The 27,747-nt window shown below is 47.1% G+C and overlaps 1 protein-coding gene across 1 annotated transcript in view; it reads left to right on the top strand.

Moving 5' to 3' along the window:
• TMEM67 (transmembrane protein 67) overlaps nt 1–27,747 on the top strand; it is a 2,125,990-nt gene that overhangs the window by 1,349,981 nt on the left and 748,262 nt on the right. Inside the window, exons 15-16 of the mRNA XM_069621352.1 lie at nt 15,469–15,525; nt 15,613–15,711. Of these exons, the coding sequence (XP_069477453.1) occupies nt 15,469–15,525; nt 15,613–15,711 (156 nt within the window). The remainder of the gene's footprint in view (nt 1–15,468; nt 15,526–15,612; nt 15,712–27,747) is intronic.

The raw sequence follows: 27,747 nt of genomic DNA on the forward strand, positions 1-27,747 counted from the left end.
AGCTAAGAAGTGTATTTTTCTGAAACAGCACTCCAGCAAAAACCCTGTTTAAATGTGTTTCTTTTTCCTGAAGAATTTGCAAAATTCTCCTAATTAAAGCATGTTTGTGAAGGGCTTAATTCTTTTAAATGGTCAAATCCCTTGTAAACTCTGCTTATTTTTGTATGTGTGAAATGAAAAGACTGTAAAGTGAATTTAAAGCAACCCAGTATTGGAGTTAAGTAAATACTTAATTCTGGCCTGACAGTGACAGCCTGGGAAAGATAAACACTTCAAAATGGACACTACCTTGCTACATTAAGCCTTAATGGTTCCCGCATATTGACAACAAGGAGCACAATGGACTCATTAGACATTCGTCTTTGGCTGAGCCAAGAACGATGGCAAGCTGCCTACTGATCTCTATAGGGCAGCTTCCCTCTCCAGGAAGAGGACACACCTCCCTGATGTTTGTTTGTTTATTATTTGTAATGCGCAGTCATACCCTCAGGTAACAGTGCGCAGCATTTACATGAGATTGCGAGGCTTAGTTACAGCAGCAAAAATTATGTACATACACACATTACACATATTTAGAAAAATAGCAGGAATATATACAGAAGGGCAATCGTAAGTACAAACAGTGGGCCATATAACTCTAAAAATGGCAGGAATGTAGAGTCTAAGCTACTAAAAGTGTTAGTAGGCCTACGCTTTCAAGCATAAGATGAACTTAGATCGGAAGTTTTGATAATGCAAATCCATTCTGAGAGTTGGCGGTAGGGAATTCCATAGTTTAGCAGCTTTCACTGGGAAACTGATACCCCCTATGGTGGAACGTTGGAAGTTTTGTACAGAAAGGCAGTCTTTATAAGCAGTTCCTGTAGGTCTAAGGGATGTTTGTCTATGAAATCTGTCGATCATATAGATAGGAGCAGCGTTATTGAGGGATTTGTGGGTGAGTGAGGCGGTTTTTAGAAGAATGTTGTCTTTGCAGGGGAGCCAGTTCTGTTGGCAATGTGCTGTAATATGCTCTCGTCTGGAAATTCTCAGTGCTGCTCTAAGAGCGTTGTTCTGGAGAGTTTGAAGTTTACTGGTGATGGCTTTGGAGGATCCAAGATAGAGGGCATTACAGTAGTCCAGACGGGACAGTATTAGTGCTCTGGCGAGGGTCAGGCAACTGGTGTAGACAGAAACGGTTTGGCTGCACGGATCAGTTTACACGTGTAGGCCGTGGAGGAGGCTAGGGAATTCACCTGTCTATTGAGGGAGAAGGTAGAATTCAGGTAAAAGCCTAGTGTTTTGACCTCTTGTCCCACTTTGATGTTACCATCAATCGTAAAAAAGCAGTAGGCGGAACCTAGTTTCTTCAGGCTAGTGGTAGTACCTAGGATGATGAGTTAAATTTTATCATCATTCAGGCATAGTTCATGTGTGGCCATCCATGCCTGGATGATGATGTACACTCTATTCACCAAGGCCAAATCCTTCCCATGATCTCCAGAAAGCGGAAGGAGGATCTGGGTATCATCTGCGTAGTTCATGTAGCTGATACTGAGATGATCCAAATCATCGAAAAGGGGCTTGGTAAATATATTGTACAGAGTGGGGGAGACACAGGAGCCTTGTGGCACACCACAAGTAATGGGTATGGGGTCTGCTGCAGCTGTAGGTGAGAAGACCCTCATGGTTCTGCCGTTGAGGAATGATCTAATCCATATGATGGCCTCAGCTGAAAAGTGAGCTGAGGTGTGTAAGTGCGTGCATAAGACTGTATGATCGACCAGGTCGAATGCTGCAGAGAGGTCTAGGAGAAGGAGTAAGACGGCCTGGCCATTGTCTCTAAGCTTGTCGATCTGTGCATTAAGGTCAATGAGAGCCATCTCAGTCCCATGTTGTGGACGGAAGCCTAATTGTCTGGCTCCTAATAAGTAGTGGTCTTCCAAATACTTCTGTATTTGAACATATGCAACCTTATCCAGAATTTGTAGGAGAAATGGAACAGTCGTTAGGACTGTGACAGCTGTTGCCTGTGAAGGGGAGTTACAAAGGAAAAAAAAACTGCTGGAACTATTGATGTTTAAATTCTTACTTATGATTAAATTTGAAACTCTTTAACTGTGCAACCTGAGGGAGGATAAATCTAAAAATTGGTAGATGTTTACCTAATTTTAGGCTTTTGCTTTGAAGACATTAATGGACCCTGTACCACCTAAGGTACCCAAGTTACATAACCCATCAAATATGCAATGTATGTGTCCGATTTTATTAGGGGACATAATTTTAGAAATGTACATTTGTGCAAAAGTTAAGTTTTGGTCTAAATCAATGTGGGAGTTCCTAAATCACATTATAAAGATGACAGCTCTTTTCTGACTGCCAACCAGAACAAGGCCACTCACAGCCCTGGGGGTGGGTTTTGAAATTCTACCCACACCATAAACTTTGTGATGTCACTTGCTAAGATAAATATAGGAACTTCACCACACATAACACACTGAAGACACTGCTTCCTGAACACATCCAGATTTCCACGCTGCGCTTTGTTCCTGACTTCTTCATTCTATCCAGAACTCTTCATCTTGCAGCTGACTCCAGACTTCTTTGCAGAATCCAGACTTTAGCATTGCTGTACTTTTTTTAGCTAGACCCAAATGCAACCATCCCAACTTGAGGGGATTTAATTCTGATTCAATCTGGCTTGCTACCATTAAAGCTTGCCCGCTGAAACTTGCATCCTGCTATGTACAGTGTCCAGTGACCAGAAGGGTCCATCCAAATCCAGTCTGAGGTGCAGTCCAAAATTTACCAGAACCGCACTGCTGATCCAGTCCTGCCAGAGGTGCCCTGCTGCTGGTAGACCTGACCCGATCCAATGACCAGAACCTTGACGGTCCAATTTTACTCAGAAGGGACTTTAAGTATCAATAGGTAGAACAGTGACCCATAATATATTTGCATTGCCTTATCCCAATCTTAACCCATCCGATCTTTAACTTCAGAACCCTAATATTGTCAGAACCATTCTTGTGCTGCTTTTTCTCATTTGTTTTACAAAACCATAAGTCATTAGTGATTTTGAGTAACTAAAGTAAATCCCAGAAAGAAAGAGTATCCACCACGTGAAGGGTTATGGTGGCCACGTAACTGTGGAGATTCCTGGGTGGCATTCTCTTTTTCATAGTCATAACTATAGTGTAATCAAGCCAATCTGTCCTTTTTAAAACCGAATTTCTGTTTTCATTTCGCGCCTATTTTTCAAAAATGCCCCTCACTACAACCTTCATAACCTCTTCAATTTTATAGCTAGAAACGACATTTCCACTCTCACTGATACCTAAGACCCATAGCTACATCCAAACTGCATCGCGGAACAGTGTATTTGACCCATGTTTATCAAAAATCGCATAGTGAAATTTTGCCACGAATTTACAATTTTTCAAAAAAATATACACATGTAATTTTCTTATTCAAAGTGTTTCTTCACTCCCATTCTGATCCAAAGTGTGTACTGTTGTCAGTTTAAAAGTGTCAATTTTCCAAAAACGGTTTTCTCTCTTGTTTAGGGAGGGACGTTTGTAATTCAAACTCTAGACATTGTCTTTCATTGCTGAATACCTGCTGATTACTTACATTTGTGTAGGATTGCTCATTTGTACCTTAAAGAACTTTGCAGGGGGAAATAGTGACCTAAACACTATCTGTTCACAAACCAAAACTGTTATTTTTCCTGTGTTGTATATTCTGCATCATTATAAGAGAATTCAATTGCTTTACTTATTTTCTGAATTGTATTGTCACCACATGGTGATTGCTGCCATATATATATATATATATATATATATATATATATATATATATATATTTCTGAGGCTTGTGGAATCCGCTTAGATCACATGCTGTGCATAGGCCGACATCTAGTGGAAGCTGCGGAGTACTACAGTTTGTTTTTTGAAACTCGAAAATGGGCGTCGACACAGGGCGTGCCAGTAATACTATCCCTAGTGTGACGTCCACTGTACCCAAGATCCCTCACGCGTCTAGGATCCTCAGATTGTTTTTTTCCGCCATACTGGTCGGAAGCATTTTGCGGAGTTCCCTGGCCTTAGCCACACTTTTGCTAAAATATTAATTTATTTACATCCTTCCCCATCCCAACGTCGAACTTCGACACTCGACGCCGGCTGGAGAAGAAATCGACCGTCGGCTGCTGCATGACTGATTTGGGCCTCGGAAGGCCTCTGGCCTCAGCCCGGGCCTTGGAAGGCCTCTGGCCTCGGCCCTGCAAGTAGGGAGAGTGGGGGGTTGTACATACTCTACACTCTTGGTATATAGGTACACCTTATACATTTCCTACATTTAACAGCCCGCTGCCTCAAGGTGCGTATGGAGGGTACCCCTTTTCAATTCTGCCCCAAGTGCAATCGCAAATACCCTTGGGTCGACAGGCACGCCACGTGCAATCTCTGCTTGCCGAGGGGCCACCCCGAAGCGAACTGCAGAGCGTGTAGTAGGTTTAAACCTAAGACACTTAAGGACCGTTCGACGAAGCGTTGGGCCCACCACGCCAGGCAGGCGGCCATGGCAGCGGAGGGCGCCTTCAGCGACGGCAGCGACGCCGTACTTTCGGACGGCGAGGGCATTACGGCGTCGAAAGACAGCCGAGCGCAAGTTCCCGACCTCGGAAGGTCGTCCGGCAGGGCGTCTATGGGGAAGAGCCCCGGCGACACAAGCGCTTCACACACCACACACACTAAACATACAAAGTCCAACCGAGACTCGACGACGTCGAGTTCCCGGAAAGAGGCACAAACAGAACGGTCCGATTCGGTGTCCTCTGGGCGTTCTCGGTCGAGATCGCCGCATGACTCCAGGCAATCATCCACTCTTGCCAAGAGTCCCTCGCTCCCTAGGCTAACAGAAGTTCAATCGTCGGAGGACGAAGACGACTTCCACCCCCAGGCCGCGCTCCAGGAGTCGGAGCCCGCAGTTAAGATCAGCGAGGCCCCACGCTCGAAGGACCAGGGACTCTACCCCGATCCTCGACGCCAGGCGTCAAAAACCTCCGGAGCCACAAAAGGACAGGGAAAACACTTTTCCACTCATGGGGAGGGGGGAAAACAGCAGAAGAAGCAGCCTTTGCACTCTTCCACACCTGTAAAACACACCACTCCCCCTAGACAGACAGACAAGACCAGGTCTGCTGATATGTCTAAAACCAGCAAATCTACTCAAGATAAATCTCCGAGACTTGTTGAGAGAGTCATTCCCAGTTCCAAAAAGTGGTTGAGTGAAGACATAGATAGGGTCATGTCAAGGATGTCTTCTTTGGCTGACTTGTACGATAAAAATCCAGACCATTTCCTTTCGTATGATCCACAAGGGGCGACACCCTCAGGCTCTAACGATCCTATCCCCCCGAGTAAGAAGCCCCGGTTTGAGACACCGATGAGGTCTACAGACCCCTTCGAGGTACAACCATACTCAAGACCATACTCACTGTATCAGGGAGAGGCTTCCTTTGGTGAGGACCAAGAATTTGGCATGGTAGAAGAGCAAACCGGGACGGCTACTATGGGGATGATGAGGACCAAGAAGAGGAAGACCCTGAGACCTACAGAGTAGATTCCCCGGTAGAAAACAAAGCCCCGCTTACCGACTCCCCTGTCGATAACCAACCCCTCCTAAACGAGGTTTTCGCACGTGCAGCAGAATATTTCCATATTGACACCCACGGTGTCCAGGAGGAGAGGGACTTCGCCGAGGAGGTAGTGGGAGAAAGGAGGCCAGTTGCCCAGACCATCCCTATCCTTAAATCCATTCAGCGAAGAATAGACCCGTCCCTGGTGAACCCGAACCTCACCAGAGCAGTCAATCCCAGGGTTGAAAAACTTTTCAGGGCAGCCCAGTCTGACCCTCTCTATATAAGAGGACATCTGAAGCCAGACTCCCTAGTTGTCACTAACACTCGTAAGAGGGCTGAAACACCCTTGTCATCGTCCGAAGCTCCTCCCGACAAGGAGAGCAAAAAACGATATATAGTTTCGGCAGGAAAGTAGCCTCAACGTCCGCCTATCAGGCAAGGATTGCAAACTCCACCACCCTGTTGGCCAGCTACAACTGCCATCAGTGGGAAGAAGTCGCAGCACTTATAGCCTCTGCTCCGGAACCTTTAAAGGGCCAGTTAGCTCGGATTTCCGCTGAGGGTAGAGCCGTGTCTGGTTGCATTTTGAAAGCAACCTTTGACGCCACGGACAACACAGGCAGATTGATAGCAGAAGGCACTGTTATCAAGAGACATGCGTGGTTACGGCAGTCTGGTTTTAAGGCAGAAACCCAGGCATCATTGTTGGAAAAACTGGTGGAAGCCGATCTGTTGTTTGGTAAGGCGGTCGAGGACGCACTGAAGGATGCCAAGGACGAATATGAGACACTCAAGTCCCTTGGCCAGTTAACCAATAAGCCCCCTAACCAGAGAGGGAATAGTAATTTTCGTCGCCCACGCGGCCAAAATTCCCAGAGAGGATCTAACTATTCCCAGGGGCAGGGTACACAGTGGAACAACAGCCAACAGTCTACCCAGGGTTACGGCAGGGGTAATAGGAGAGGTCGTGGTAAAGGCAGAGGCAGCCCCAGCAAAGGCGGCGGCACGCCTCCACCAAAGCAGTGACGCTCAGTTCAGGGTCCCTTCTCACGCAACCCCAGTAGGGGCACGCATTTCCAACCTCACCTAGGCTTGGGAAGGGATCACATCAGACAGATGGGTGCTGTCAACAGTATCCACAGGGTACTGTATAGAACTACTGCAGCGGTCCCGGAACCATCCTCCACGACAAAAAGTACACTCTTTAGAACATCAGAAGATTCTCCTCGAGGAGATCGCCATTCTGCTAGAAAAGGACGCGATAGAACTCGTCCCGGGACACCAGGTAAACAAGGGTATTTATTCAACTTACTTCCTTGTGCCAAAGAAAGATTTGACAATGCGCCCAGTATTGGACTTACCGCCTGCCAACAAGTATGTCAAGCCCCAAAAGTTTCATATGACTACGCTACAAGAGGTAATCCCCCTCCTAAAAAAGGGGGATTACATGGCAACCTTGGATATGAAAGATGCTTATTTTCATATTTCCATGTTCCCAGCGCACTGAAGGTACTTAGGCTTCAAGGTGGACAGTCGACACTACCAATTCAAGGTACTGCCCTTCGGGATAGCTTCTGCACCAAGGGTATTCACCAAGGTACTGGCGGTGGCGGCTGCACACCTACGCAGGGAGGCAATCCCGGTGTACCCTTATCTGGACGACTGGCTCATAACGGGGGAAACCCCAGTAATTTGCAGGACAAACATTCAAAGGACTATCAACCTCCTCCACGAGTTAGGCTTCTCAATCAACGAGAAAAAGTCAAGCCTGGTGCCAAGCACCTCCAAACAGTTCCTAGGAGCAATCCTAGATGCTCAAGAGGGGTTGACCTTTCCTTCAGAGGAAAGAATTCGGAATATACTACTGCAAATTCCGCATTATCAGTCAGGTCGCCAAATAACGGTACACAAAGCAATGCGTTTACTGGGCATGATGGCGTCATGTATTTACCTGGTCCCCCACACGCGCCTGCGCATACGTCGCATGCAGGAATGGTTGGCGAAACAGTGGTCTCAGGCAAGTGGTCAGTGGGACGATCTAGTGGTCGTTTCGCCAACACTAGTACAAAGCCTTCACTGGTGGACAAGAGAGAATCTCACACAGAGGAAACCCTTTTACGATCCCGAAGTACAGGCAGTAGTCACTACCGATGCATGTCTGACGTGGTGGGGAGCTCACCATCACCACCATATAGCTCAGGGTCTCTGGTCTCCCTCAGTGGCCAAGAACCACATCAACCTGCTAGAACTTCTGGCAGTATTCAGAGCGCTTCAAGCGTTCGAGCCCCACCTACTAAACCTGTCAGTGCAAATCCGGACGGACAGCACAACAGCCATGTTCTACCTGAACAAGCAAGGAGGGACTCGTTCGCCAAATCTGTCCAAGCTTGCCCAGAAAACCTGGATATGGGCACTCAGACGGAACATCTTCCTGTCATCACAACATGTTCCAGGGGAGCTCAATTCCCTAGCGGATGCTCTGAGCAGAGACTCCCTCCCAGAGGAACACGAATGGGTTCTACACAGAGAGGTCGTAGAAGATATCTTCTCTCAGTGGGGTTTCCCCACTATAGACTTATTCGCCACACGCGAAAACAGACAATGCCCAGGTTTTGCATCCAGGTTCCCCCAACTAGACTCCCAGGGGAACGCCCTGTGGATGAACTGGTCAGGGATGTTTGCGTACGCTTTTCCACCAACTCCTCTCATCAGGAAAGTGGTGAACAAGATGAACAGAGAGTCGATGACGCTCTTCCTAGTTGCTCCCGTGTGGGCAAGACAACCGTGGTTCCCACACCTACGCAGGATGGCGGTGTGTGAGCCCATCAAACTTCCAGCCTGGTACAACCTACTGTCCCAGCACCAAGGTCAAACAGTGCACCAGCAACCCAACTCAATGAACCTGGCAGCATGGCTCCTGAGGTCATAGAGTTTGGACATCTCAATTTACCACAGAGGTGTATGGACATCCTAAAGGAATCTAGGAAACCAAACACAAGGCACTGTTACTTTGACAAGTGGAAGAGGTTTGTTATCTGGTGCCAGAGTAGACAAATCAACCCTGTTGATTGCACTCCTTCCACTATTGTTACATACATGCTCCACCTGCTAGATGCAGAATTGGTTTTTAACTCACTGAAAGTACACCTGGCAGCCCTGTCGGCATACACCACTTCCCATAGCAAGGTCTCGTAGTGGAAAGTACCAGTAGTTAAAGCCTTCATGGAAGGAGTAAAGAGACTTCACCCTCCTATTTCAAACCCACCACCAAGGTGGGACCTTAATGTGGTGCTAGCCAAGCTCATGGGACCCCCTTTCGAGCCCATGCATAAAAGCAGTCTCAAACACCTGACTTATAAAACGGCCTTCTTAGTAGCTATTACTTCTATAAGAAGAGTCAGTGAAATTCAGGCTCTGTCAGTGCAGGATCCCTTCTTTACTGTCCATAAAGACAAACTGGTTTTACGCACACACCCTAGGTTCTCACCTAAGTTTATATCAAAATTCCATGTAAACCAGTCCATCGAGCTTCCGGCTTTCTTCCAGGACCCTCAAAGCTCGGCTGAGGTGAAACTACACACCCTAGATGTGCGTAGGGCGGTCCTCTACTATGTAAATAAAACCAGACCGCTAAGAAAAACAGATCAACTGTTTGTCTCCATAGCTACAGGCAGAGAGGGGGATCGCGTCTCTAAAGGTGCCATCTCGAAGTGGATTATTAACTGTATCCAGCTGTGTTACTCACTCTCTGAAAGAACTCTGCCTTTCACGCCAAGAGCCCACTCTACTAGAGGCATTGGGGCCACTCTGGCTTTCATTGCAAATGTATCCCTTGACACCATTTGCAAAGCAGCTACTTGGAGCTCTATTCACACTTTTACTCAGCATTACTGCATTAACACCCATTCCAAGGCAGATACACAAGTGGGACAAGCGGTTCTAAGCCACTTATTTGCTCATGACCCTTCTCACATCCCACTTCCTTCTTCAGGTACTGCTCGCTAATCTATGCACACCATGTGATCTAAGCAGATTCCACAAGCCTCAGAAGGGATACATTACTCACCGTAATCGTATTTCTGATGCTTGTATCTGCTTAGATTCACATGCGACCCACCCTTCCTCCCCTCTGAGAGAAGGCGCATGGTTGCTTGTAGTCTTACCTTTCTATCTATCTGCTTGGATTATCTGTACTCCCGCTACTCCTCATGCTACCTCATGTCAGAAAAAATACAATCTGAGGATCCTAGACGCGTGAGGGAGAGGTTAGGTCCATGGGGGGCAAAGTTGTAGGGGGGTCCCAAAACATTTGTTTTTTCCCATAGACATAATGGGAAAAAACTTTGCGCACACCTACAGCCCAAACATTTGTGATGTCATCTTTGATGTCCTGGGTGTTAGTGTTAGCAGTGCACGGTGGCGCGAGTTATGGTTGCTTATCTTACCATAACTGCCGAATTTCAGGGGTTTTTCGGTTTTACTTTGAACCATAACGTCCCTTTAACAAAGTTTTTTTACTGAATTTGATAGGTTTTTAGTAGCGCAACTTAACCATAACGTCCCTTTTAACAAAGTTTTTTCACTGATATATAGCAGCAATGTTAAACTTATGTGTGATTTGAATTTAAAATAAATAATGAAATATTTACATTTACAAACTAGCCTGATTCCAGGTACACTGTGACCTGGGGGGTATTTTGAGACAGGTGTGATGAGTGGTATATCATTCAGAATTGAACTTCTAGAGACAAATATATAAGTATTTTATTGCGCACTACATGCTAGATTTCCAGCCTGACGGGGAATATTCACAGCATGTGAATCCATGAAAGATACCAATGCTGGAGAAATGCAGTTACAGGTAAGAAACTACTCCCCTCTTCACCAAACATTCCCAAATCTATCTCAATCCTTTCTCCTCCACCCCCGGCCCAGTCCCGCATGGATTCCCCCGGGATCCTCTCTCTCCGCCCTCCTTTTCAACCTCTGCCTTTCGCCCCTCCCCAAGCTCCTCCGTTCCCACACTCCCACCTGTTAAAACTGAGGACGACACTCAGATCATCTGCAAGATTTCCAACTCCCCCTCCTGACCCCCCCAGACCTTGCAACCGGCCTCTCAGACGTTGCCCTCTGGGTGATGCATAATCATTTTCTCCTCAACCCTGGAAAAATAATCCTCATCTGCAGCAAAACAGCTCTCCTTCCAAAACCGATCACTTGGACTCATTCATTAGGACCAGCCCCTTCTACATCCCCCTCAGTCAAAAACCTATGAAGCACTTTTAGCTTAGACCTGACCCTTTCCCGTCACATTAATACAGTCTTCAGATCGTGCACCTTCGACCACTGCATCCTCAAGCAGATTTTTCCCTATGTCTCGTACCCCCATAGAGTATCCGCAATCATGGCTATCATCCTCTCGTGCCTAGACTAATCCAACTCCCTCTACTTAGGCACGCCCACATACCAACTGAAAAAGCTCCAACTGGTTCAGAACTCTGTTGGAAGACTCCTCCTTGCACTCTCCCCCAGAGAACACATCTCCCCTGCTTTCAGGACACACTGCTGGCTACTGATCAGTCAACGGGCTTCTTTCAAGGCCATGTGGATTACCCACCACGCAATCCACAAGAAAGGGATAAAATATTTCAAAACAAGCTCCCACTACCACCCCACCAGAAACCTCAGATCAGGCTCTGCACACCTCCTGGTAGTCCTTCCTTTCAAGTTCTCTAGACCAGGAGGTGCCTGCATCTCTGTCGTTGCACCCACATTCTGCAACTCCCTCCCCCTCGCTCTGCGCCTCATAGAGGATAATCTGGCCTTGAGGAAAGTCCTCAAAACCTGGTTGTTCCTCCCTGATCTCATGATCACTGTTGCCACCCCCGTGCCCACTCCCCCCACCTATCGCACACTTTCTTCAGCCGCAAGTCTCTACCCCAACCCCTCACATCACCCTGCCCCCCAGACCTACCCTCACCTGCCCATCTCAGCCAATCACCTCTTCCTCCTTCAAACAGCCCAGTTCTGCCATCCAACCTTCCTTGTGGAACGCCAAACACACATGGAGGACTCAGGCAGTCATTCCAGCAACTTGCATCTAGTACGAACCTGACAGTGGGTCAGGTATTGCACACATACAGGGTTTGAGGATGGCAGTGCATCACATTCAAAATGCACCTTGAGAATATCATGCTGATCGGGCCCTAGGAGTACTACCAGGCACCTCTGACCCCTTGCTCATAATTGGCACAGCCGGTAACTCTAAAGCACAGGATGTTAGGCCAGGCCACCGCACATAATCATGAAGCAGGGTCTTTGTTCTCTCTCTAGAAGGAACTAGGGATTACAATCTCTCACTCTAAGAACCTACCAGAGGGCAGTACTATGCACTCATCAAGCACTTAAATTGCATGTGAGATGCAACAATGCTCCTTGTACATAGGTGGAGCCCAGGAATTAGTTGTTGTTTGTACAGATAACCCATTTCTCCCCTTGCACCTTTGCAACTTAGTGGCAGACACAGCTTCAGTCCACATACCCTGCACACACATAAAACACAAACACTATTGCACATCACCTCTGCCATAAGAATGAAACTACTTAAATGACAGAAATTCGAACTGTAGCTTCCCACATGGCTCTCTATCGCCTTAAACAAAATCGCCCCTCATCTGCTGCGCCCATACACGCTCCATTTAGACATGGGTGACCACCAGGGTCTTCTCCACCCTTGCTCAACTTTAATGGCTGAAATGCACACGTGCATAATAGCACCACCCAATCTTTCCCACATTTCAGACTCCAGTCCATCCGAGGGCCTTCAACCAAAAGCACATTGGGACCATAATTATGGTGAAAGGTGCTATAACAAATGACAAAATGAATTAATGCATTACCCTGGCTTCTTTTAACCACTACCGTATTTTTAAAAAATACAATTTTTTTTTTTTACTTTTTCAGTTTTTACACATTTTCCCCAAAAAATCATTAATGGGTAACATTTCATCTAATAACATAACGCTAGCATTAATGTATACAGTAGCATTAAACATTTAAATAACTTAACAATTCCTAAAAATCACAGATATCTAATAAAACAAACTAGGGAAATATCAAAACTGCATTGTTACCAACTTTGAACCCATTATCATAGTTGAGGATTAATTAAAGCCCAAAACACAGAGAAACACATATAAAGAAAAATGGACAGAACACACAAAGACACACTTACACACACATATACACATATCCACTCGTATTAATTTGAGAATGCATGCTTTGTTTAGATTTTCTACCATATAATCATCTTCTATGAACCATATAGGTCATTAAAGGCATCCAAATAGACATCCTCTTGATTCCTCCTATGATGCATACATTTCTCAAAATCTGACAACAATTGCATATCACTCGCCCAGTTCTCTACCTGTGGTTTTATCCTTGTTTTCCAAAGTTTCAAGATCTGTTCCACCGCCACCATCAGAGCCTTGTGAACCCAACACCTATACCGTATAGTAACTATGCACCTTCCTGTCAGACAGAAGAATTGCTGAAAAAGGGGCCCTAGGGTATCTTACCGACTGGATCAGGTTTAGGCTGTCTAGTACATCTCCCAAAAAAAAATCTGATCTAGAACAATACCATAACATAACTGTACCGTATTTTGAGTTGCTCATTACTGTGCGTTTCAGCAGAATAGCAACACCAAAGCCCAAAGCCGTACCCTTCAAAGTTAATGCAGCATCTGTGGAAACTGCCTGGATGTCATCATGTCTTATCTTCTCCACCAACCTTTCAGAAGATTTGATTTAGACAGGTGAGGGTGTTAAGTGGGTGGTGTTCAGAAGTGCCCATAGATTTTGGTTCTTATCATGCTCTGAAGAAACCTACTCTTAGTATGAGCGCTTTGTAAACACCCAACATAGCTGAAAAGTCTTTGCTTGGCATCCTGCTCGGTTCTACCTCAATTTTAGGCAAGTACCCGTTGATTTTGAAATTTGGGATTATAATTCACACCTGTCATAAATCACTGATGTATCAATTGAAAAGGATACGGTAACCAAAAAAGGATACAATTGGTAGGGCTCTTCCGGATCCTTTTTCACACGACTTGATTGTAGGTAGGTCAAATTAGACCTTCCAAATGATACAACTCTCTGACTGATGAAACAGGCAGAGAGATGGATCACTGGAAAGGGCGTGGGTATTGTATCGTAAGTATGCCTAGGATAGATAAAGTATCATAAGAAACTGTCCCAAACTCAAATCACTATGATAGCACAGTATTAGCATTAATTCAAAACATGGACCTTATGGCAAAACTGAAGTATTCAACGAAAGTCTCTTGATGAAAACCAGGAGTTGAACCAACGACAAAGGAGGGGAAGATTAGTAAGGGAGACTTATCTCGAACGGCACAAGGCTCACGCTAGATACCGGGTTGGTGCACCACAGGATAGCGTCCAAAGTACTATGCACAATCACCTTCCAATAGTTCATGAAATACTTCCTTTCCCACGAAGAACAAAAATTAGAATTTCACCTGTTAACTGTCACTGGTACCAAAGGTTCAAAGTAGTTAAGAAAACCACGTGCAGGATTGCACGCGACAGCGTACACGCAGCCAGGCCAGCCGCGCTTGCAGACAGCGTTTCCGCGTAGAGATTTAGCACGCGAACAGGATACACGCAGCTCAGGACAGCCGCGCTTGCAGACAGCGTTCGCGTGGAGATTTGGCACGCAACCAGGATACATGCAGCTCAGGGCAGCCGCATTTGCAGACAGCGTCCGCGTGGAGATTTGGTACGCGAACAGGATACACGGCTCCAGGAATTAGCGTGTGGAGGAAAACACGCTCCAAAAGGCCAAAGAAGTTGCTGAAGGGAATGCGAGGACGCAGGTCCGGAGTTCAGCTACAAAACGCCAAAACTGAATTAATCAGAAGCAGCGATCGACGTTTCCACGCTGCTTATGTACGTACTGCCGTGATACATGTGACGGAACTAAGTCACGTGAATTTAACGACGTGAAAAATTCAGACGTCGTTTTCCGGGCAATGCATCGAACAACCTCCATTTCAAGTAGAATGGTCTAGCGGTTCTATGGGCGTAACTCATTTTGTATGGAGAGGTCGTTCCTGGTCCAGAGATATGTCCAGCAGGCATGACAACACCTCCCCACTCAGAAATCTTATCTGCTTTTTGAAAAACAATCTTAAAAGTATTGTGTTGGCTGGAAACAAGTTTCAATTTTGAAACAAACTACCATGATATTGACTTTCCTTGACATTAGATATCGTGTGTTGATGGGCCTAATGGATAAAGAAGCACAACTCTTAAGGGTCTGATTACTAGTTTAGCAATAGTGGCAAACCACTTGGCATTTTAAAATACTGAATATTTTACAGTTTTGCCAAACTGAGTCTCAGTACTGGATCTCCATTTTTGTATGCCACCTGCTGTGTGGAGGTAATGACCTTCACACAAAGGCATTACCGTGTACAGTAATTGCTACATCCGACAATATGAAATCCCCAAGGAGTCCTATGACACTCAAAATGAGTAATAACTGAAGGGCCTGCATGAATCAGAATAATGCAGACCCTTCAAGTTACCACATGCGGCAATGGTATTACAATTTGTCAATCAATGAGGCACGCAGTATGTTTTTGCAGAACAAGAGTACAATTTAATTCATATCTGGGTTCATGCCATAATAACAAACACATGGCAAGCTGTATACTTCTTTAGTTTAGCATGTACAAAAGTTAATTATTGCATTTTTATTATCACATTCCTGATATTAGGAAGACATGCTTTTTTACTGCATATTTTAAATTTCAGGTTTTCTACACGGTCAATTATGAAATGGACCAGGTGGAGCCACTAGTTCAGACTGATGTAAGTTTCCTTTGAACTCATATCTTTTTTTGATCAAGAGTAGAAATGCATGAGCCCGAAACAATACTTTTTGTGTTACCCCATAAGGTTGCTGTTGGAGTACTTGCTGGACTTACCATTTTATGGTCCCTGCTGAAGACTGTCGGATGGAAAAGACGAATTGGGAGCCAGTTGATTGACTTGCAGGTATGAGAGTTGTTGTAATGTCTAGGATACAGCAGGTGCATGCAGCTGGCACCCATGGTTTTCTAATGCAGATTTATTTGCTGTATTTGTATTTGGTTTATTTATAAAGCGCAACTAGGCCCAGGGGCATACGGGCGTGTAAGTTTTTTGATCATGTGACATAAGAGTACAGTTACATTAGCAAGCAGTAGGCAACAGTTACAATATTTGCGGTTACAAATAAATACATACATTGGTATTACAGGTACAAGCATACATGTTGCAATTAAGGCGGTGGGCCGAAGGTGAGACAGATAGTAATATTATTTACAATATGTACAGTGGGTAGGCAGTAAATCTAAGCTCTAAGATGTTAAGCTGTCAATGTGTCCAGACCATGAAGCCAACGTTTGGTGTTGCGTTTAAATAGGTTGAAGGAGGTTACAGACCTGATTGGACCAGGTAGAGTGTTCCATAGCTTTGAGGCTTGTACAGGGAAACAAACTCCTCCCGAGTTATGGAGTTTGAATCTTTGTATAGACATAGTGTTAACTTGAGCTGTTCTAAGTGGTCTTGTAGATGTGTGTGGGTTAAGTTGGTTAGAGATGTAGGATGGTGCGAGGTTAGCCCTGGCTTTGTGGGTAAGGGCAAGAGCTTTGAGGGATATTCTGTGCTCTATAGGGAGCCAATGCAGATTACACCTAGTCTCAGAGATATGCGACTTCTTAGGGATGTTGAGGGCTGTCCTAATGGCGTTATTTTGAGTTACTTGTAGTTTGTGAATATTTTTGCGGCTAGTGCCTAAGTATAGGGCATTACAATAATCTACTTTGGACAAGACTAATGTTCTAGCAAGAGTAATGCAGTTGGGAGTGGAGATAAACGGCCTACATGCGGTAATAAGTTTACATGTGTAGACGGCTGAAGACGCTACTGCATTGGTTTGTTTGGTGAAGGATAATGTGGCATCGAGGTAGATACCAAGGGTTTTAGTATTATTAGAGACAGGGATGGGGTTACCATCAATAGTGAACGATTTGAAAGCAGTATTTAGTTTTTTTAGTTTAGCGTGAGAACCAAGGATAATCAACTCAGTTTTTTCGTCATTGAGACAAAGTCCATGGTATGCCATCCACGCTTGTATTACTGCATATATTTCATTGAGGGTTCTGCTATCAGTTTCATAGTCGCCAGAGATAGGAATGAGTATCTGGGTGTCATCCGCATAATTAGTATACGTGACACCCAGATAGTCAAGGATATCGAAAAGGGGCTTCGTAAATACATTATAGAGCGCTGGGGACATGCAATAGCCTTGCGGGACACCACACGGGACTGGTGAGGGTTCAGCCGAGTCAGTTGGAGAAAAGACCCTCATGGTTCTGTTAGCCAAGAAGGAGCTGATCCAGGCAGTGGCTGCGTCGGAAAAGTGAGCTGCAGATTTCAGGTGGTGTCAAAGCGTTTGGTGGTTGACCAAGTCAAAAGCTGCTGACAGATCAAGCAATAAGAGCAGTGCTAGTTTGCCATTGTCTTTTAAAATTTGAATCTGAGTAGTGAGATCTATTGGGGCAGTTTCCGTGCCATTTCTAGGTCCGAAACCGGATTGCCTTAGTCCCAGAAGATTGTTTCTAGATAAGCCTGTATTTACAGGTAGGCTGCTCTATCTAGTATCTTTAGTAAGAAGGGTACAGTTGTTATCGGCCTATAGTTAGACGGGTTGGCTGGGTCAAGAGTGGGTTTTTTGATTAGTGGGATGACCCAGGCGTCTTTTAGGTTATCAGGCACTACTCCCATTTTGAAGGAGGCGTTGATAAGGTTAGTAATGAATGGTGCCAGTTCATGAGCTGCTGCTTTGATAATCGGAGCAGGACAAGTGTCGCCTTGGCAATTCGATGGTTTAAGTTTCCTAATGATGTTTTCTACTTCCCAAATTGAGAGGGGTGAGAAACTAAATGGTTTACATGTTGGCTCAAAGGTAGGTGACTTGTTAGGCAGTTGTTTGTGATCAGGGTCAGCGAGTAACCAGTCTTTTTTCGCATTGATTTTAGATTGTAAACGGGCTATTTTATCTAGAAGTGCCTTCTGGATGTTGTTGCACCATAGTGTATCTGTGACACATTTATCAATAGGAGCAATCAGGGATTCTAATTCTTTTAGAATCTTAAAGTTCTTTTGTGTTAGATTCCGCTTGTTCAATCCTTTTGTTATAGGTGTCTTTTTTGGCAAGTATAATAGCTTGTTTATAGCTAGAAGTTGCTAGAATTAGTTCATTTGTATTATTTACTGAAGTGCACTTTTTCCAATGTGCTTCTGCAGTTCTCTTAGTTTTACGTAGTTCTCTAAGATGCGGCGTGAACCATGTATTCAGGTGACGTTGTGGTTTAGGTTTCTGCAATTTTAGGGGGGCGATGGTATTCAAGGCTTTCAGTATTGCATGATTGTAAATGCCTACTAAGACTGTGGGGTCGGAGGTGGCCACGTTGTCGAGAAGGGGAAGTAATAGCGGTAGGAGTTTATCTGGTGTAATGTCTTTGTCATTTCAAGTGCGGGTGGCTGAAGCAATGATAGGAGCAGGGTGTTGTGTGTTGGCTTTCATGGAAAAGATTATTTTATGATGATCCGACCAAATACATGGATCATTGGCTAGAAGATCGATCGAGCAGTTAAGGTTGTTGAGCCAGTCCAATGTTCTTCCTTTGATATGTGTGGGCTCATGAATAATATGGGTATGACCCAAGTCTGATAGGGCGTTGGCTAGATCACGGGCATTATTGTTCGTGGGGTCATTAAAACCAAGGTTGAAGTCCCCTAGTAAGATAGTTTGTGAATTAGGTTTATTGTCGGTGGAAACAAGGGATACAAGATCCTCTATGAATGAGGAAATGGGTCCTGGTGGTCGGTAGATAAGGTGCACTGTTGCTGTGTGGTTAGGTGATAGTGGCAGTTTGATGGACAGGGATTCGGCAGAGGGAATTTGAGCATCCTGAATGACTCTAATGTCATAAGTGTTTATGAAGACGAGGGCAAGTCCGCCTCCCTTCACTTGGTTGGTGTTTCTATCGCATCTTATGATAGCATAGTCATTTGGTATAGCAAGGGCCAGAGATGGTCCAGAGGCTGCATTAAGCCAGGTTTCCGTAACTGCGAGGAGATCAAGCTTTTCATGAGTTATGAAGTCAGCGATGTCCAGTGCGTGGGCGGATAGGGACCTAGCATTCACCAAGGCTGCTTTGATGAATGTATCTTTTGCAGGAGTTTTTTGCGATGGTAGAGATGGGCCATGTATGGTGATGGGGGCTAGCTTGCTGTCTAAATCAGTGACCAGATTAGCTAAAGTATTGTTACTGCGCCGAAGTTTGTTTCTCTTGTAGGCGTGTGGTTGGGGGTTTTTGAATCGCAATCGTGCTCCTAATCTGAAGTTTCTAATTGAGATGATTGGGTGGTAAGAGCATGGTAAGGTTGGGGCGTAGTTGTTAGTGATGCTGTTACAGGATAGGGAAGAGCTATTATAAAGCTTCAAGTATGGATGTTGTTGTAGTGGGGTGGTTCTAGAATTGAGTCTGAGGTTTCTATTAGTAATAGCGCAAGGTTGATTGGGAGCTGGTCTGGTAGCAAAGTGGCGTATCCAGGGTGCTGGATCATCCAAGTAAGGGTTGGCAGTGTCCATAGTAGTAGTCCGCAAGGTGTGGGTAATAGCTAACTTAGGTGTGCTAGTGTGTGTGTGTGTGTGTGTTGGTTAGTATGTAGGTAGGGCTGGCCTGTCCAACGTCTAGTGTAAATGTACATTAGGTGGAGGAGTGTGGTCAGGCACCAATACATAGTGGAAGTAAGCTAAGCCAGTGGGCAGGGATGGAGGACTCAGAGTGTGTAGTGAGTACTATGTCTGAATGCAAGGCTAGTGGCACAGGCAGTACATAAGTTCAATTGAGAACACATAGTTCAGGTTAGGCAGACTGGCAGGTGTGATGGCTAACCTTAATTCATTTAAATACAAGAAGTGACACGAACAGTGGTTCTGTACTTAGTGCTGGAACGATACCATCACATTGCTTGTAAATGGATCTGTGAGGGATTCATTATATTTTCCATTCACATCAAGAAATAAAGATCCAGCTTCTCTTTCCTTAGGATTGCAATTTCAGAGCAGAATTTTTATTGTACCCTTCTTCTGATAACTGTTTCACGTTATTGGAATTTTTCCAACACATAAACATAGCCTTGTGTTCCCAATTCATACGTAGTTAGTGTGATAGCTGAAAGAAAACCAAAATGTATAATGACTGTGCACTGTTCCTCAAACTGATCAGAAAGAAACTTGTAGTAGTTCCCCTGTAGAGGTTTATAAAAGTACAGTCTATGTTACAGGTCTGTGTCAATTGCTTGTGTTACAAATATTCTAGCAGAATGATGTCTTCAAAATAAATGACAGCTTGTGGCAGCTGGAAGTGTGGGACAAAGCTAGTTCCCTAATGCAACACCATCACACCTCTGCAGACTCTTGCTCTCACACCCTTCCCAACCACACCTAATATATCACCTCACAATCAAACAGCACTCTATTCATCTCTACAATCACACCCACAAACCCATGCACTATACATGGTAATGAGGAGATATTCATTTTTCATAACATTACCAATGTTTTATATTTTGAACAAATGTTAACAGAATATAACTGATACTGTTCCATAGTTATGCATGATTATGTCAAGCATGGCATGTTAACAAACTTAACGAGGTGCTTGCCTCTAAGGTATTTCTGTCTCCAATTTCAGACTGCAATATTCATATGCCAGCTAGGCGCATGGTGTGTTTATGTGTAGAGTCCATTCTCGCTGTCAAAGCATGTTGGAAGGGAGATATTGTTATAGTGCTGCCCTTAAGACCGATTCAATCATTATGTTTGCTAATATCCCTTGCATATTTCACCACTGGTTGGTCCTTATGACTATTGCCAAGGGTTCTATAACTAAGACCTAAGTAGAGTATAGAAGTGACAGCCTTTTCTCGTTTCCTTCCTCAAATCAATGGACTCTGATTGTATACCATTGACATCCACCTTTGCTGTTGGGATACTTGAATCCATCGCTTACAGTTATCCCCAAATCCCATTTCGCTAAGGACTTCCTTCAAAAATTGCCAACAAATGTCATTTCCGCATCCAAGGATAGTAAGGCTGGGTCGGTCATTCAGCTTACAACCTACACCATCAGGTTCATTATTATCCAGACATAGTCAAAACCCTGCCTTCTCTTGATAAAATCAAACTGGTTCCTGTGGATAAGCTTTAGGAGAACCTTGTCCAATCTAGAAGTTAACATTCTAGTGAAAATGTTTGCATAATTATTAAGTAGAGAAATTGGCCTGTAGAAGGCGTGCCTATTCCTCTATTCCAATATCAGTGCTTCCAGAAAATGTGTGGTTATCCCCACCCTTTCTAGTTTCCATAGGCACCAGGGTATCCAAAATCCTCTTTAAGAGGGCCATCGAAAACCTATCCTCTCCAAGGGCTTTACCCCCCTTTGCCTGATTAACAGCACAGTAGCCTTCGCTAGAGGTGATGGGTGTTTTTGCTTCCTCAAGTGAGAAATGGGTCCTCTCCAATTAGTTTAAATAGTCCCTGACCTGCTTCATATTGAGAATGCCGTCCTGGCTGTATAGGTCTCCGTAGTATTTCTCACAGCAACTGACTATCTCACAAGGGTGATACCGTCCTTCCCTGGGTCATCCCAGATCCTCCGCTCTGTGTCTGAAGTTTATTAACCAAGACCACCTCTGATTTGTCACCCTTCTCCTAATATCTTTGTTTCAGAAAACATAGTTTCGAGGGGATTGGGTCCTCCGACGTATTCCATATCTATGACAGGTAATGTCCACAGCTGTGCTGCTTCGGAAAATCTTTGGCGTCTGCGTCCTGCGTCGATGACGTCGATGCGCCGTCCCCGAGGACCTCCTCCGATGGCCAACGTCACCCGATGTGATAAGTAGGACGCAGAACGCCCATAGCCTCAGTTCCGTTTTTTCCGCGAACGTGTTCACTTCGTGAATCTCGGTGCGCCTCGACTCGTTGGAGTTTGCTGTTTCAATTCTCGGTTCGTTGAACCTGTTCGGTTTGTTGTGTAGACCTGTTCGTGGCGATGTCTTTCTCGTCTTCAACCCCGCGTTCGGGCTTCAAGAACTGCGGGGACTGTGGGTCCAAAATGTCGGTCACGGACTCGCACAACGCCTGCCTCTGGTGCCTCGGGGAGGCCCACGATACGGACGACTGTGTCGACTGCCAGTCGCTCACAGCAAAGGCCTTGCGGGAACGCAAGAAGAAGCTGTCGGTAGGCCGGGTGTCTAAGCCCCTGAAGTCGAGGTCTGCGGGGCTTTCGACGGATGACTCGAGGGGCGACTCTCCACGTCATCGTCGGAAGTCCAGTGGGTCTCCTTCCAGGAGTCGGTCTCGCCACTCCTCCGCCTCTTCGAGGCATTCCATGAAGCGCTGGCATAGGCCGCCTTCCCCGTCTTCTTCCGAGGACTCCGCCCGTCGGCGGGTCGCTTATCCCTCCATGCAAGCGACACCGGAGGAATGGGCTTCCTTTGGGAAGCAGATGCTAGCGATTCTGGAATCGCAGAGCACCGGTCCGTCTGCGTCTCCGAGTGGGGTCGGTCGGCACCGGTCGAGGGACACCGCTCGTACGCCTTCGGGCTCGAGTGGTCGGCACGGCTCGCGGCAGAGGTCCCGCTCGGACAAGGGTAGCCGTTGTCGCCATGCCCGTGCCAGGTCCCGGTCCTCGACGCGCTCGAGACCATGTGATCCTGTGCCGTCTTCGAAGAAGACGTCAACGCCTGTGGCGCCGAGGTCGTCGACTATTTCTCTCGAGGCTCCGCCTCCGAGGGGGTCGTCGACGCCGTCGGCGCCTAAGTTGTCGAGAGACACGCTCAGAGCTCCGGCTTCGAGGACTGTGTTGACGCCGCCGATGCTGGCGGCGCTGCAGCTGACGTTGACGCTGATTCGCTCGACGTCAACGCCTTTTCTGTCGACGCCGGCGCCGACTCGTTCGGCGCCCTCAACGCCTTTTCTGTCGACGCTGGCGCCGACTCATTCGGCGCCCTCAACGCCTTTTGAGGCGGTGGTGTCGGAGGGGCCCCGTGGCACGGGGTTTGCCCCTAGAAAGGCTATGGCTAAGTTCCGGCACTGCTTTGGTCCACAGAGGTCTTCCTCTCCCCGCCTGGAGTACATTTCAGAGGGTAATGAAGGCTCTGATGGTGGCCTGGTTCCGGTTACGGTTCCAGATGACCTTATCTCGGGCCATAGCCAGTTTGATGACCTGCGGCAGTCGCTGCCTGATGCCAGTGGACTGGACACCTCTCCGGAGGTGGAATTTTGTAGGCCGGAGCCCGGCTCTCATGCCGATTGTTCATATCGGCGCCTTATGTCTTGGGTTACCGAGTACTTGGGTTGGTCAGCTCCCCCAGGGGAGTTCGTTCAGGATGATCTCACGGACATCCTTGATCTCGGTCCACCCACTGACCCGGTTTTGCCTTTTCATATGGCTCTGCAGAGAAGGGTGGCCGCGGCTTGGACTGCTCCGGAGAGTCTCCCGGCAGTGGGCAAGTCTTTGTCGCGAAAATAGGTCCGGCCAGTAGCGACCCCTGCTACTTGTCTAGGCACCCCTCCCCGGAGAGTTTGGTGGTGCAAGCGGCTACGGCCCGGCAAAGCAGGCGTCGTATCCTACCATCCCTCCGGATAGGGACGACACACATTTTGATGGCTGGGCGAAGAAAGTGTTTTCTTCAGGGGGTATGGCGCTTCAGGCGGCGAACTCCATATGTGCCTTGTCTCGTTTCACACACACACTGTGGAACTGTGTTGCATTAGCGGCTGATCATATTCCCGAAGGGGACGAACGGGATGGTTTCCTTGCTATGGTTCAGGATGGCAAGGATGCTATGTGCAAGGCCGTTCAGTCGGGTTTGGACTTGGCGGATTGTGTCAGCCGGTCCATGGCGGCGAGCACCGTAATGCGCAAGTTTGCGTGGTTGTGGAAGTCTGGGTTCGCTCCTGATGTGCAGTCCCGGCTCCTCAACATGCCTTTTGACGGTGAACACCTTTTTGGCAGCAAGGCTGACGAGAGCCTTGAGAGGTTGCAGACCTCCAAAGCTGCAGCGAAGTCGTTGGGCGCTGCAGTTCGCCAACCTCTGCCTTTTTTTTCCTAGGGGACAGCAATGGAGGGGAGGTTCCTTTCGCTATTACTCGTCCTTCAGTAAAGCGAGGGGAGCTAGCAGTCAACGAGGCCATCGTAAGAGTGCCAGAGGTGGAAAACAAGGTACTCGAGGTGCCAAGGCCGCTCGGGCAGTTGCCTCTTTACCCTCAGGCAACGCCGCAGCCGCTAGCACTCAGTCATGAGGCCAGGTCCCATGGTTCGCCGGTTGGGGGAAGGCTGGCGCAGCATCTTGTAGAGTGGCAAGCCATTACTTCGGATGTGTGGGTTCTGGGGATCATAACCCACAGGTACTGTCTTCCTTTTCGGCAGAGGCCTCATGACAATCCACCAGGGAAACTCTCTTTGAAGTGTCTGGATCCGCTCCTTGCGCAGGAAATTCAAGCCCTGCTGGAGGAAGGCGCCATAGAACTGGTGCCTGTAGCGGAGAGGAACAAGGGATGGTATTCCCCTTATTTTTTGATTTCAAAGAAAGACGGGGGATTGAGACCCATCATGGACTTGCGCGGTTTGAACAAACTCCTCAGGAAGGACAAGTTCAAGATGGTGACTCTTTCTCAAGTCCTCCAAGCCCTTCAACTTCAGGACTGGTTGGTGTCTCTCGACCTCAAGGATGCTTACGTCCATGTGCTGATCAATCCCAAGCACAAGAAGTACCTGAGGTTCACGGTTGGCGACTCACACTTTCAGTTTTGGGTCCTGCCGTTCGGATTGACCTCCGCCCGAGGGTTTTCACCAAGCTCATGGTGGTGGTGGCAGCGCATCTCAGGAAAGGGGGGATTCACGTCTACCCCTACCTGGACGATTGGTTGATCAGGGGGAGCTCTCCCGAGCAAGTCCTGGATCATCTGTCCGTCACCTGCCACTCCCTTCACAGGCTGGGCTTCTCCCTCAATTTAAAGAAGTCCTATTTGACACCAACGCAGCGGCTCCAGTACATCGTAGCAGTGCTCGACACGTCACTGGGGCAGTGTTTTCCTCCTCAGGTGAGGGCTCTTCACATTCAGCAGATGGTGCACAAGTTTCAGTTTGCCCAGGATCTCCCAGCGTCCGAGTTCTTGAGACTGCTCGACCTCATGGCATCCTGCATTCTTCTGGTGCCAGAGGCTCGTCTGCGGATGAGATCTTTGCAGTGGGCACTCAAGCTCCAGTGGTCTCAGTCCTCTGGCAGGCTGTCAGACCCTGTTCAGGTGCCGTCCTCGGTGGCCCGGGACCTTCTGTGGCGGGCCTTCGAGGACAATCTGATGAAGGGGGCCCCATTTTGGCTGCCCTGGCCGGAGGTGACGATCGTGACGGGCGCATCCCTCACAGGATGGGGAGCTCATGCCAACGAGTTGACAGTCAGCGGTCGTTGGTCTCCGTCGGAGTCCAGACTCCATATCAATCTGTTGGAGCTGAGGGCCGTCAGGCTAGCCCTGAAGGCTTTTCTGCCGACTGTGCGCAGAAAGAGTGTCCTGATTCTAACGGACAACAAGGTGGCCATGCACTACCTCAACAAAAAGGGGGGGGGCAGGGTCACTTCCGCTATGCAGGGAGGCGATGCAGCTCGAATTCTGGGCCATCCAGCAGCAAGTTTCGATCTCGGCTGTTCATCTGGCTGGAGACGACAACGAGATGGCGGACGCTCTGAGCAGGCAGAGCTCAATCTCTCACGAGTGGGAGCTGGCTCAGGAGATTCTCCTGGAGATCTTCGCCCTTTGGGGGACCCCTCAAGTGGATCTCTTCGCCTCCAGTGTCAACCGGAAGTGCGAAAGGTTTTGCTCGCAGGAATTTCCTCCAAAAGGTGCCTTAGGAGACGCGTTCGTGGTGGAGTGGTCATTCCCACTGCTGTACGCGTTTCCTCCAGTCCCCATCATCCCGCAAGTGCTGCAGAGGTTACGGAGGTTCGGTTCCCGGATGATCCTCATTGCTCCGGCGTGGGCCCGGAGGACGTGGTACCCAGACCTTCTAGACTTGTCCATCTGCCCTCCACGTCGTCTTCCGTACCGAGACAATCTGCTCTCATGGGAGGGGGGTCAGGTTCTCCATCCAGAGGTCAGATCCCTCAATCTTCACGCTTGGCTTCTGAAAGGTTGAGGTATAAGGATTGGGACCTCCCTGAAGACGTGATGGAGGTGTCGCTCTCGGCCAGACGGCCGGCAACAAAGTCTCTGTACCGTTGCTGTTGGAGAAAGTTCTGCGAGTTAAGAATGTGGATCCTTTTGAATGTGACATTCCCATGGTTCTGTCTTTTTTGCTTTCTTTGGCCCACAGGAGCTTGCAAGTGGGGACCATTAAAGGTTACCTGGCGGCGCTATCCATATTTAAGCGCTCGTCTGAGGAGTGTTCCTATTTTCAGATTCCTTTAATTTCGCAGTTTTTGAAAGGGCTCACTAATGTGTTCCCTCCGTCACCATTTCTGGTGCCAGGTTGGGATTTGAACCTTGTTCTTAAATTTCTTATGGGTGCTTCGTTTGAGCCTTTACATTCTTGCCCTTTGTGGCTGTTAACTCTGAAAACTGTGTTTTTGGTTGCGGTTACTTCCGCTCGCAGAGTGAGTGAGTTACAGGCACTTTCAGTTAAGCCACCCTTCACTGTGTTTCAGAAGGACAGGGTTGTCCTTAGAGTTCGTCCTTCTTTTCTTCCGAAGGTGGTTTCGGAATTTCATTTGAGCCAGAAGGTTGTTCTTCCGGTGTTCTGTCGTCCTCCACATCCTGGTAAGGAAGAGGAGAGGCTCCATAGGCTTGATCCTAGGAGAGCGCTGAGCTTTTATATTTCGCGCATGTCCCGGGTCAGAGTGGACGATCAACTTTTCATTGTTTACGATGGAAAGCGTTTGGGACAAGCTGTGACGAAACAGACTTTGTCTCGTTGGATTATTTTAGCTATCTCCAAGTGTTACCGCTTGGCTTGTAAGGACCCTCCGGCTGGCTTGCGGGCCCATTCTACCAGAGGAGTGGCTGAGTCTACTGCCCTGCAGAGGGGAGTTCCTATTCGTCACATCTGTGATGCAGCCACCTGGGCTTCAGTACATACTTTTGTACGTCACTATTCCCTTGATTCCATCAGATGGCAAGATCTGGCCTTTGGCAAAGCAGTTCTCTATTCCGCAATTTGATTGGGCATGCTAAATTTGGATTCTAAATTCTTTCCCACCTCCTTGCTTGGTACTGCTTTGGGAGTCTGTCATAGATATGGAATACGTCGCAGGACCCAATCCCCTGGTAACGTTCTTTCGATGGAATGGTCCGACGACGTATTCCATATCGCTCCCTCCCTGCCTTCCCCGCTGCAGAATTTCTTTTGCAATTGCAGCTTGCGTTCCGCAAGGCCTTGTGTGTCTGACTGGCAGAAAACTGGTGGCACACTTTCTGGGAAAAAACTATAACTGAGGCTATGGGCGTCGTGCGTCCTACTTATCACATCGGGTGACGTCGGCCGTCGGAGGAGGTCCTCGGGGACAGCGCATCGATGTCATCGACGCAGGACGCAGATGCCAAAGATTTTCCAAAGCAGCACAGCTGTGGACAGTAACTGTCATAGATATGGAATACGTCGTCGGACCATCCCATCGAAAGAACGTTACCAGGTAAGAAAGTAACTTGTTCTTCCTGTAGATTTCTCCCAAAGTAATTTACTCAGCTGCTGCCTTCTATCCCTGGCCTCCTCAAGGATGTTGGAAATCTCTATTTGTTTCGAAAGAAACCTATTTTTTCAAGTTGTTTCATGTTTTCATGTAAATTTCACTGAATGAAACCACTCCCCCTTCTATTTGTACCTTCAGCAATCGAGAAACCTCTGAAGTTAACCTTAGCAGCATCCCTTACCATGCTCTGAGCCGTTTTACCCATACCAGTTTTCATACTAAACT

Source organism: Ambystoma mexicanum, chromosome 5q (genome assembly GCF_040938575.1).
Source record: "Ambystoma mexicanum isolate Mex_15411 chromosome 5q, UKY_AmexF1_1, whole genome shotgun sequence".
Classification (NCBI taxonomy): Eukaryota; Metazoa; Chordata; class Amphibia; order Caudata; family Ambystomatidae; genus Ambystoma; species Ambystoma mexicanum.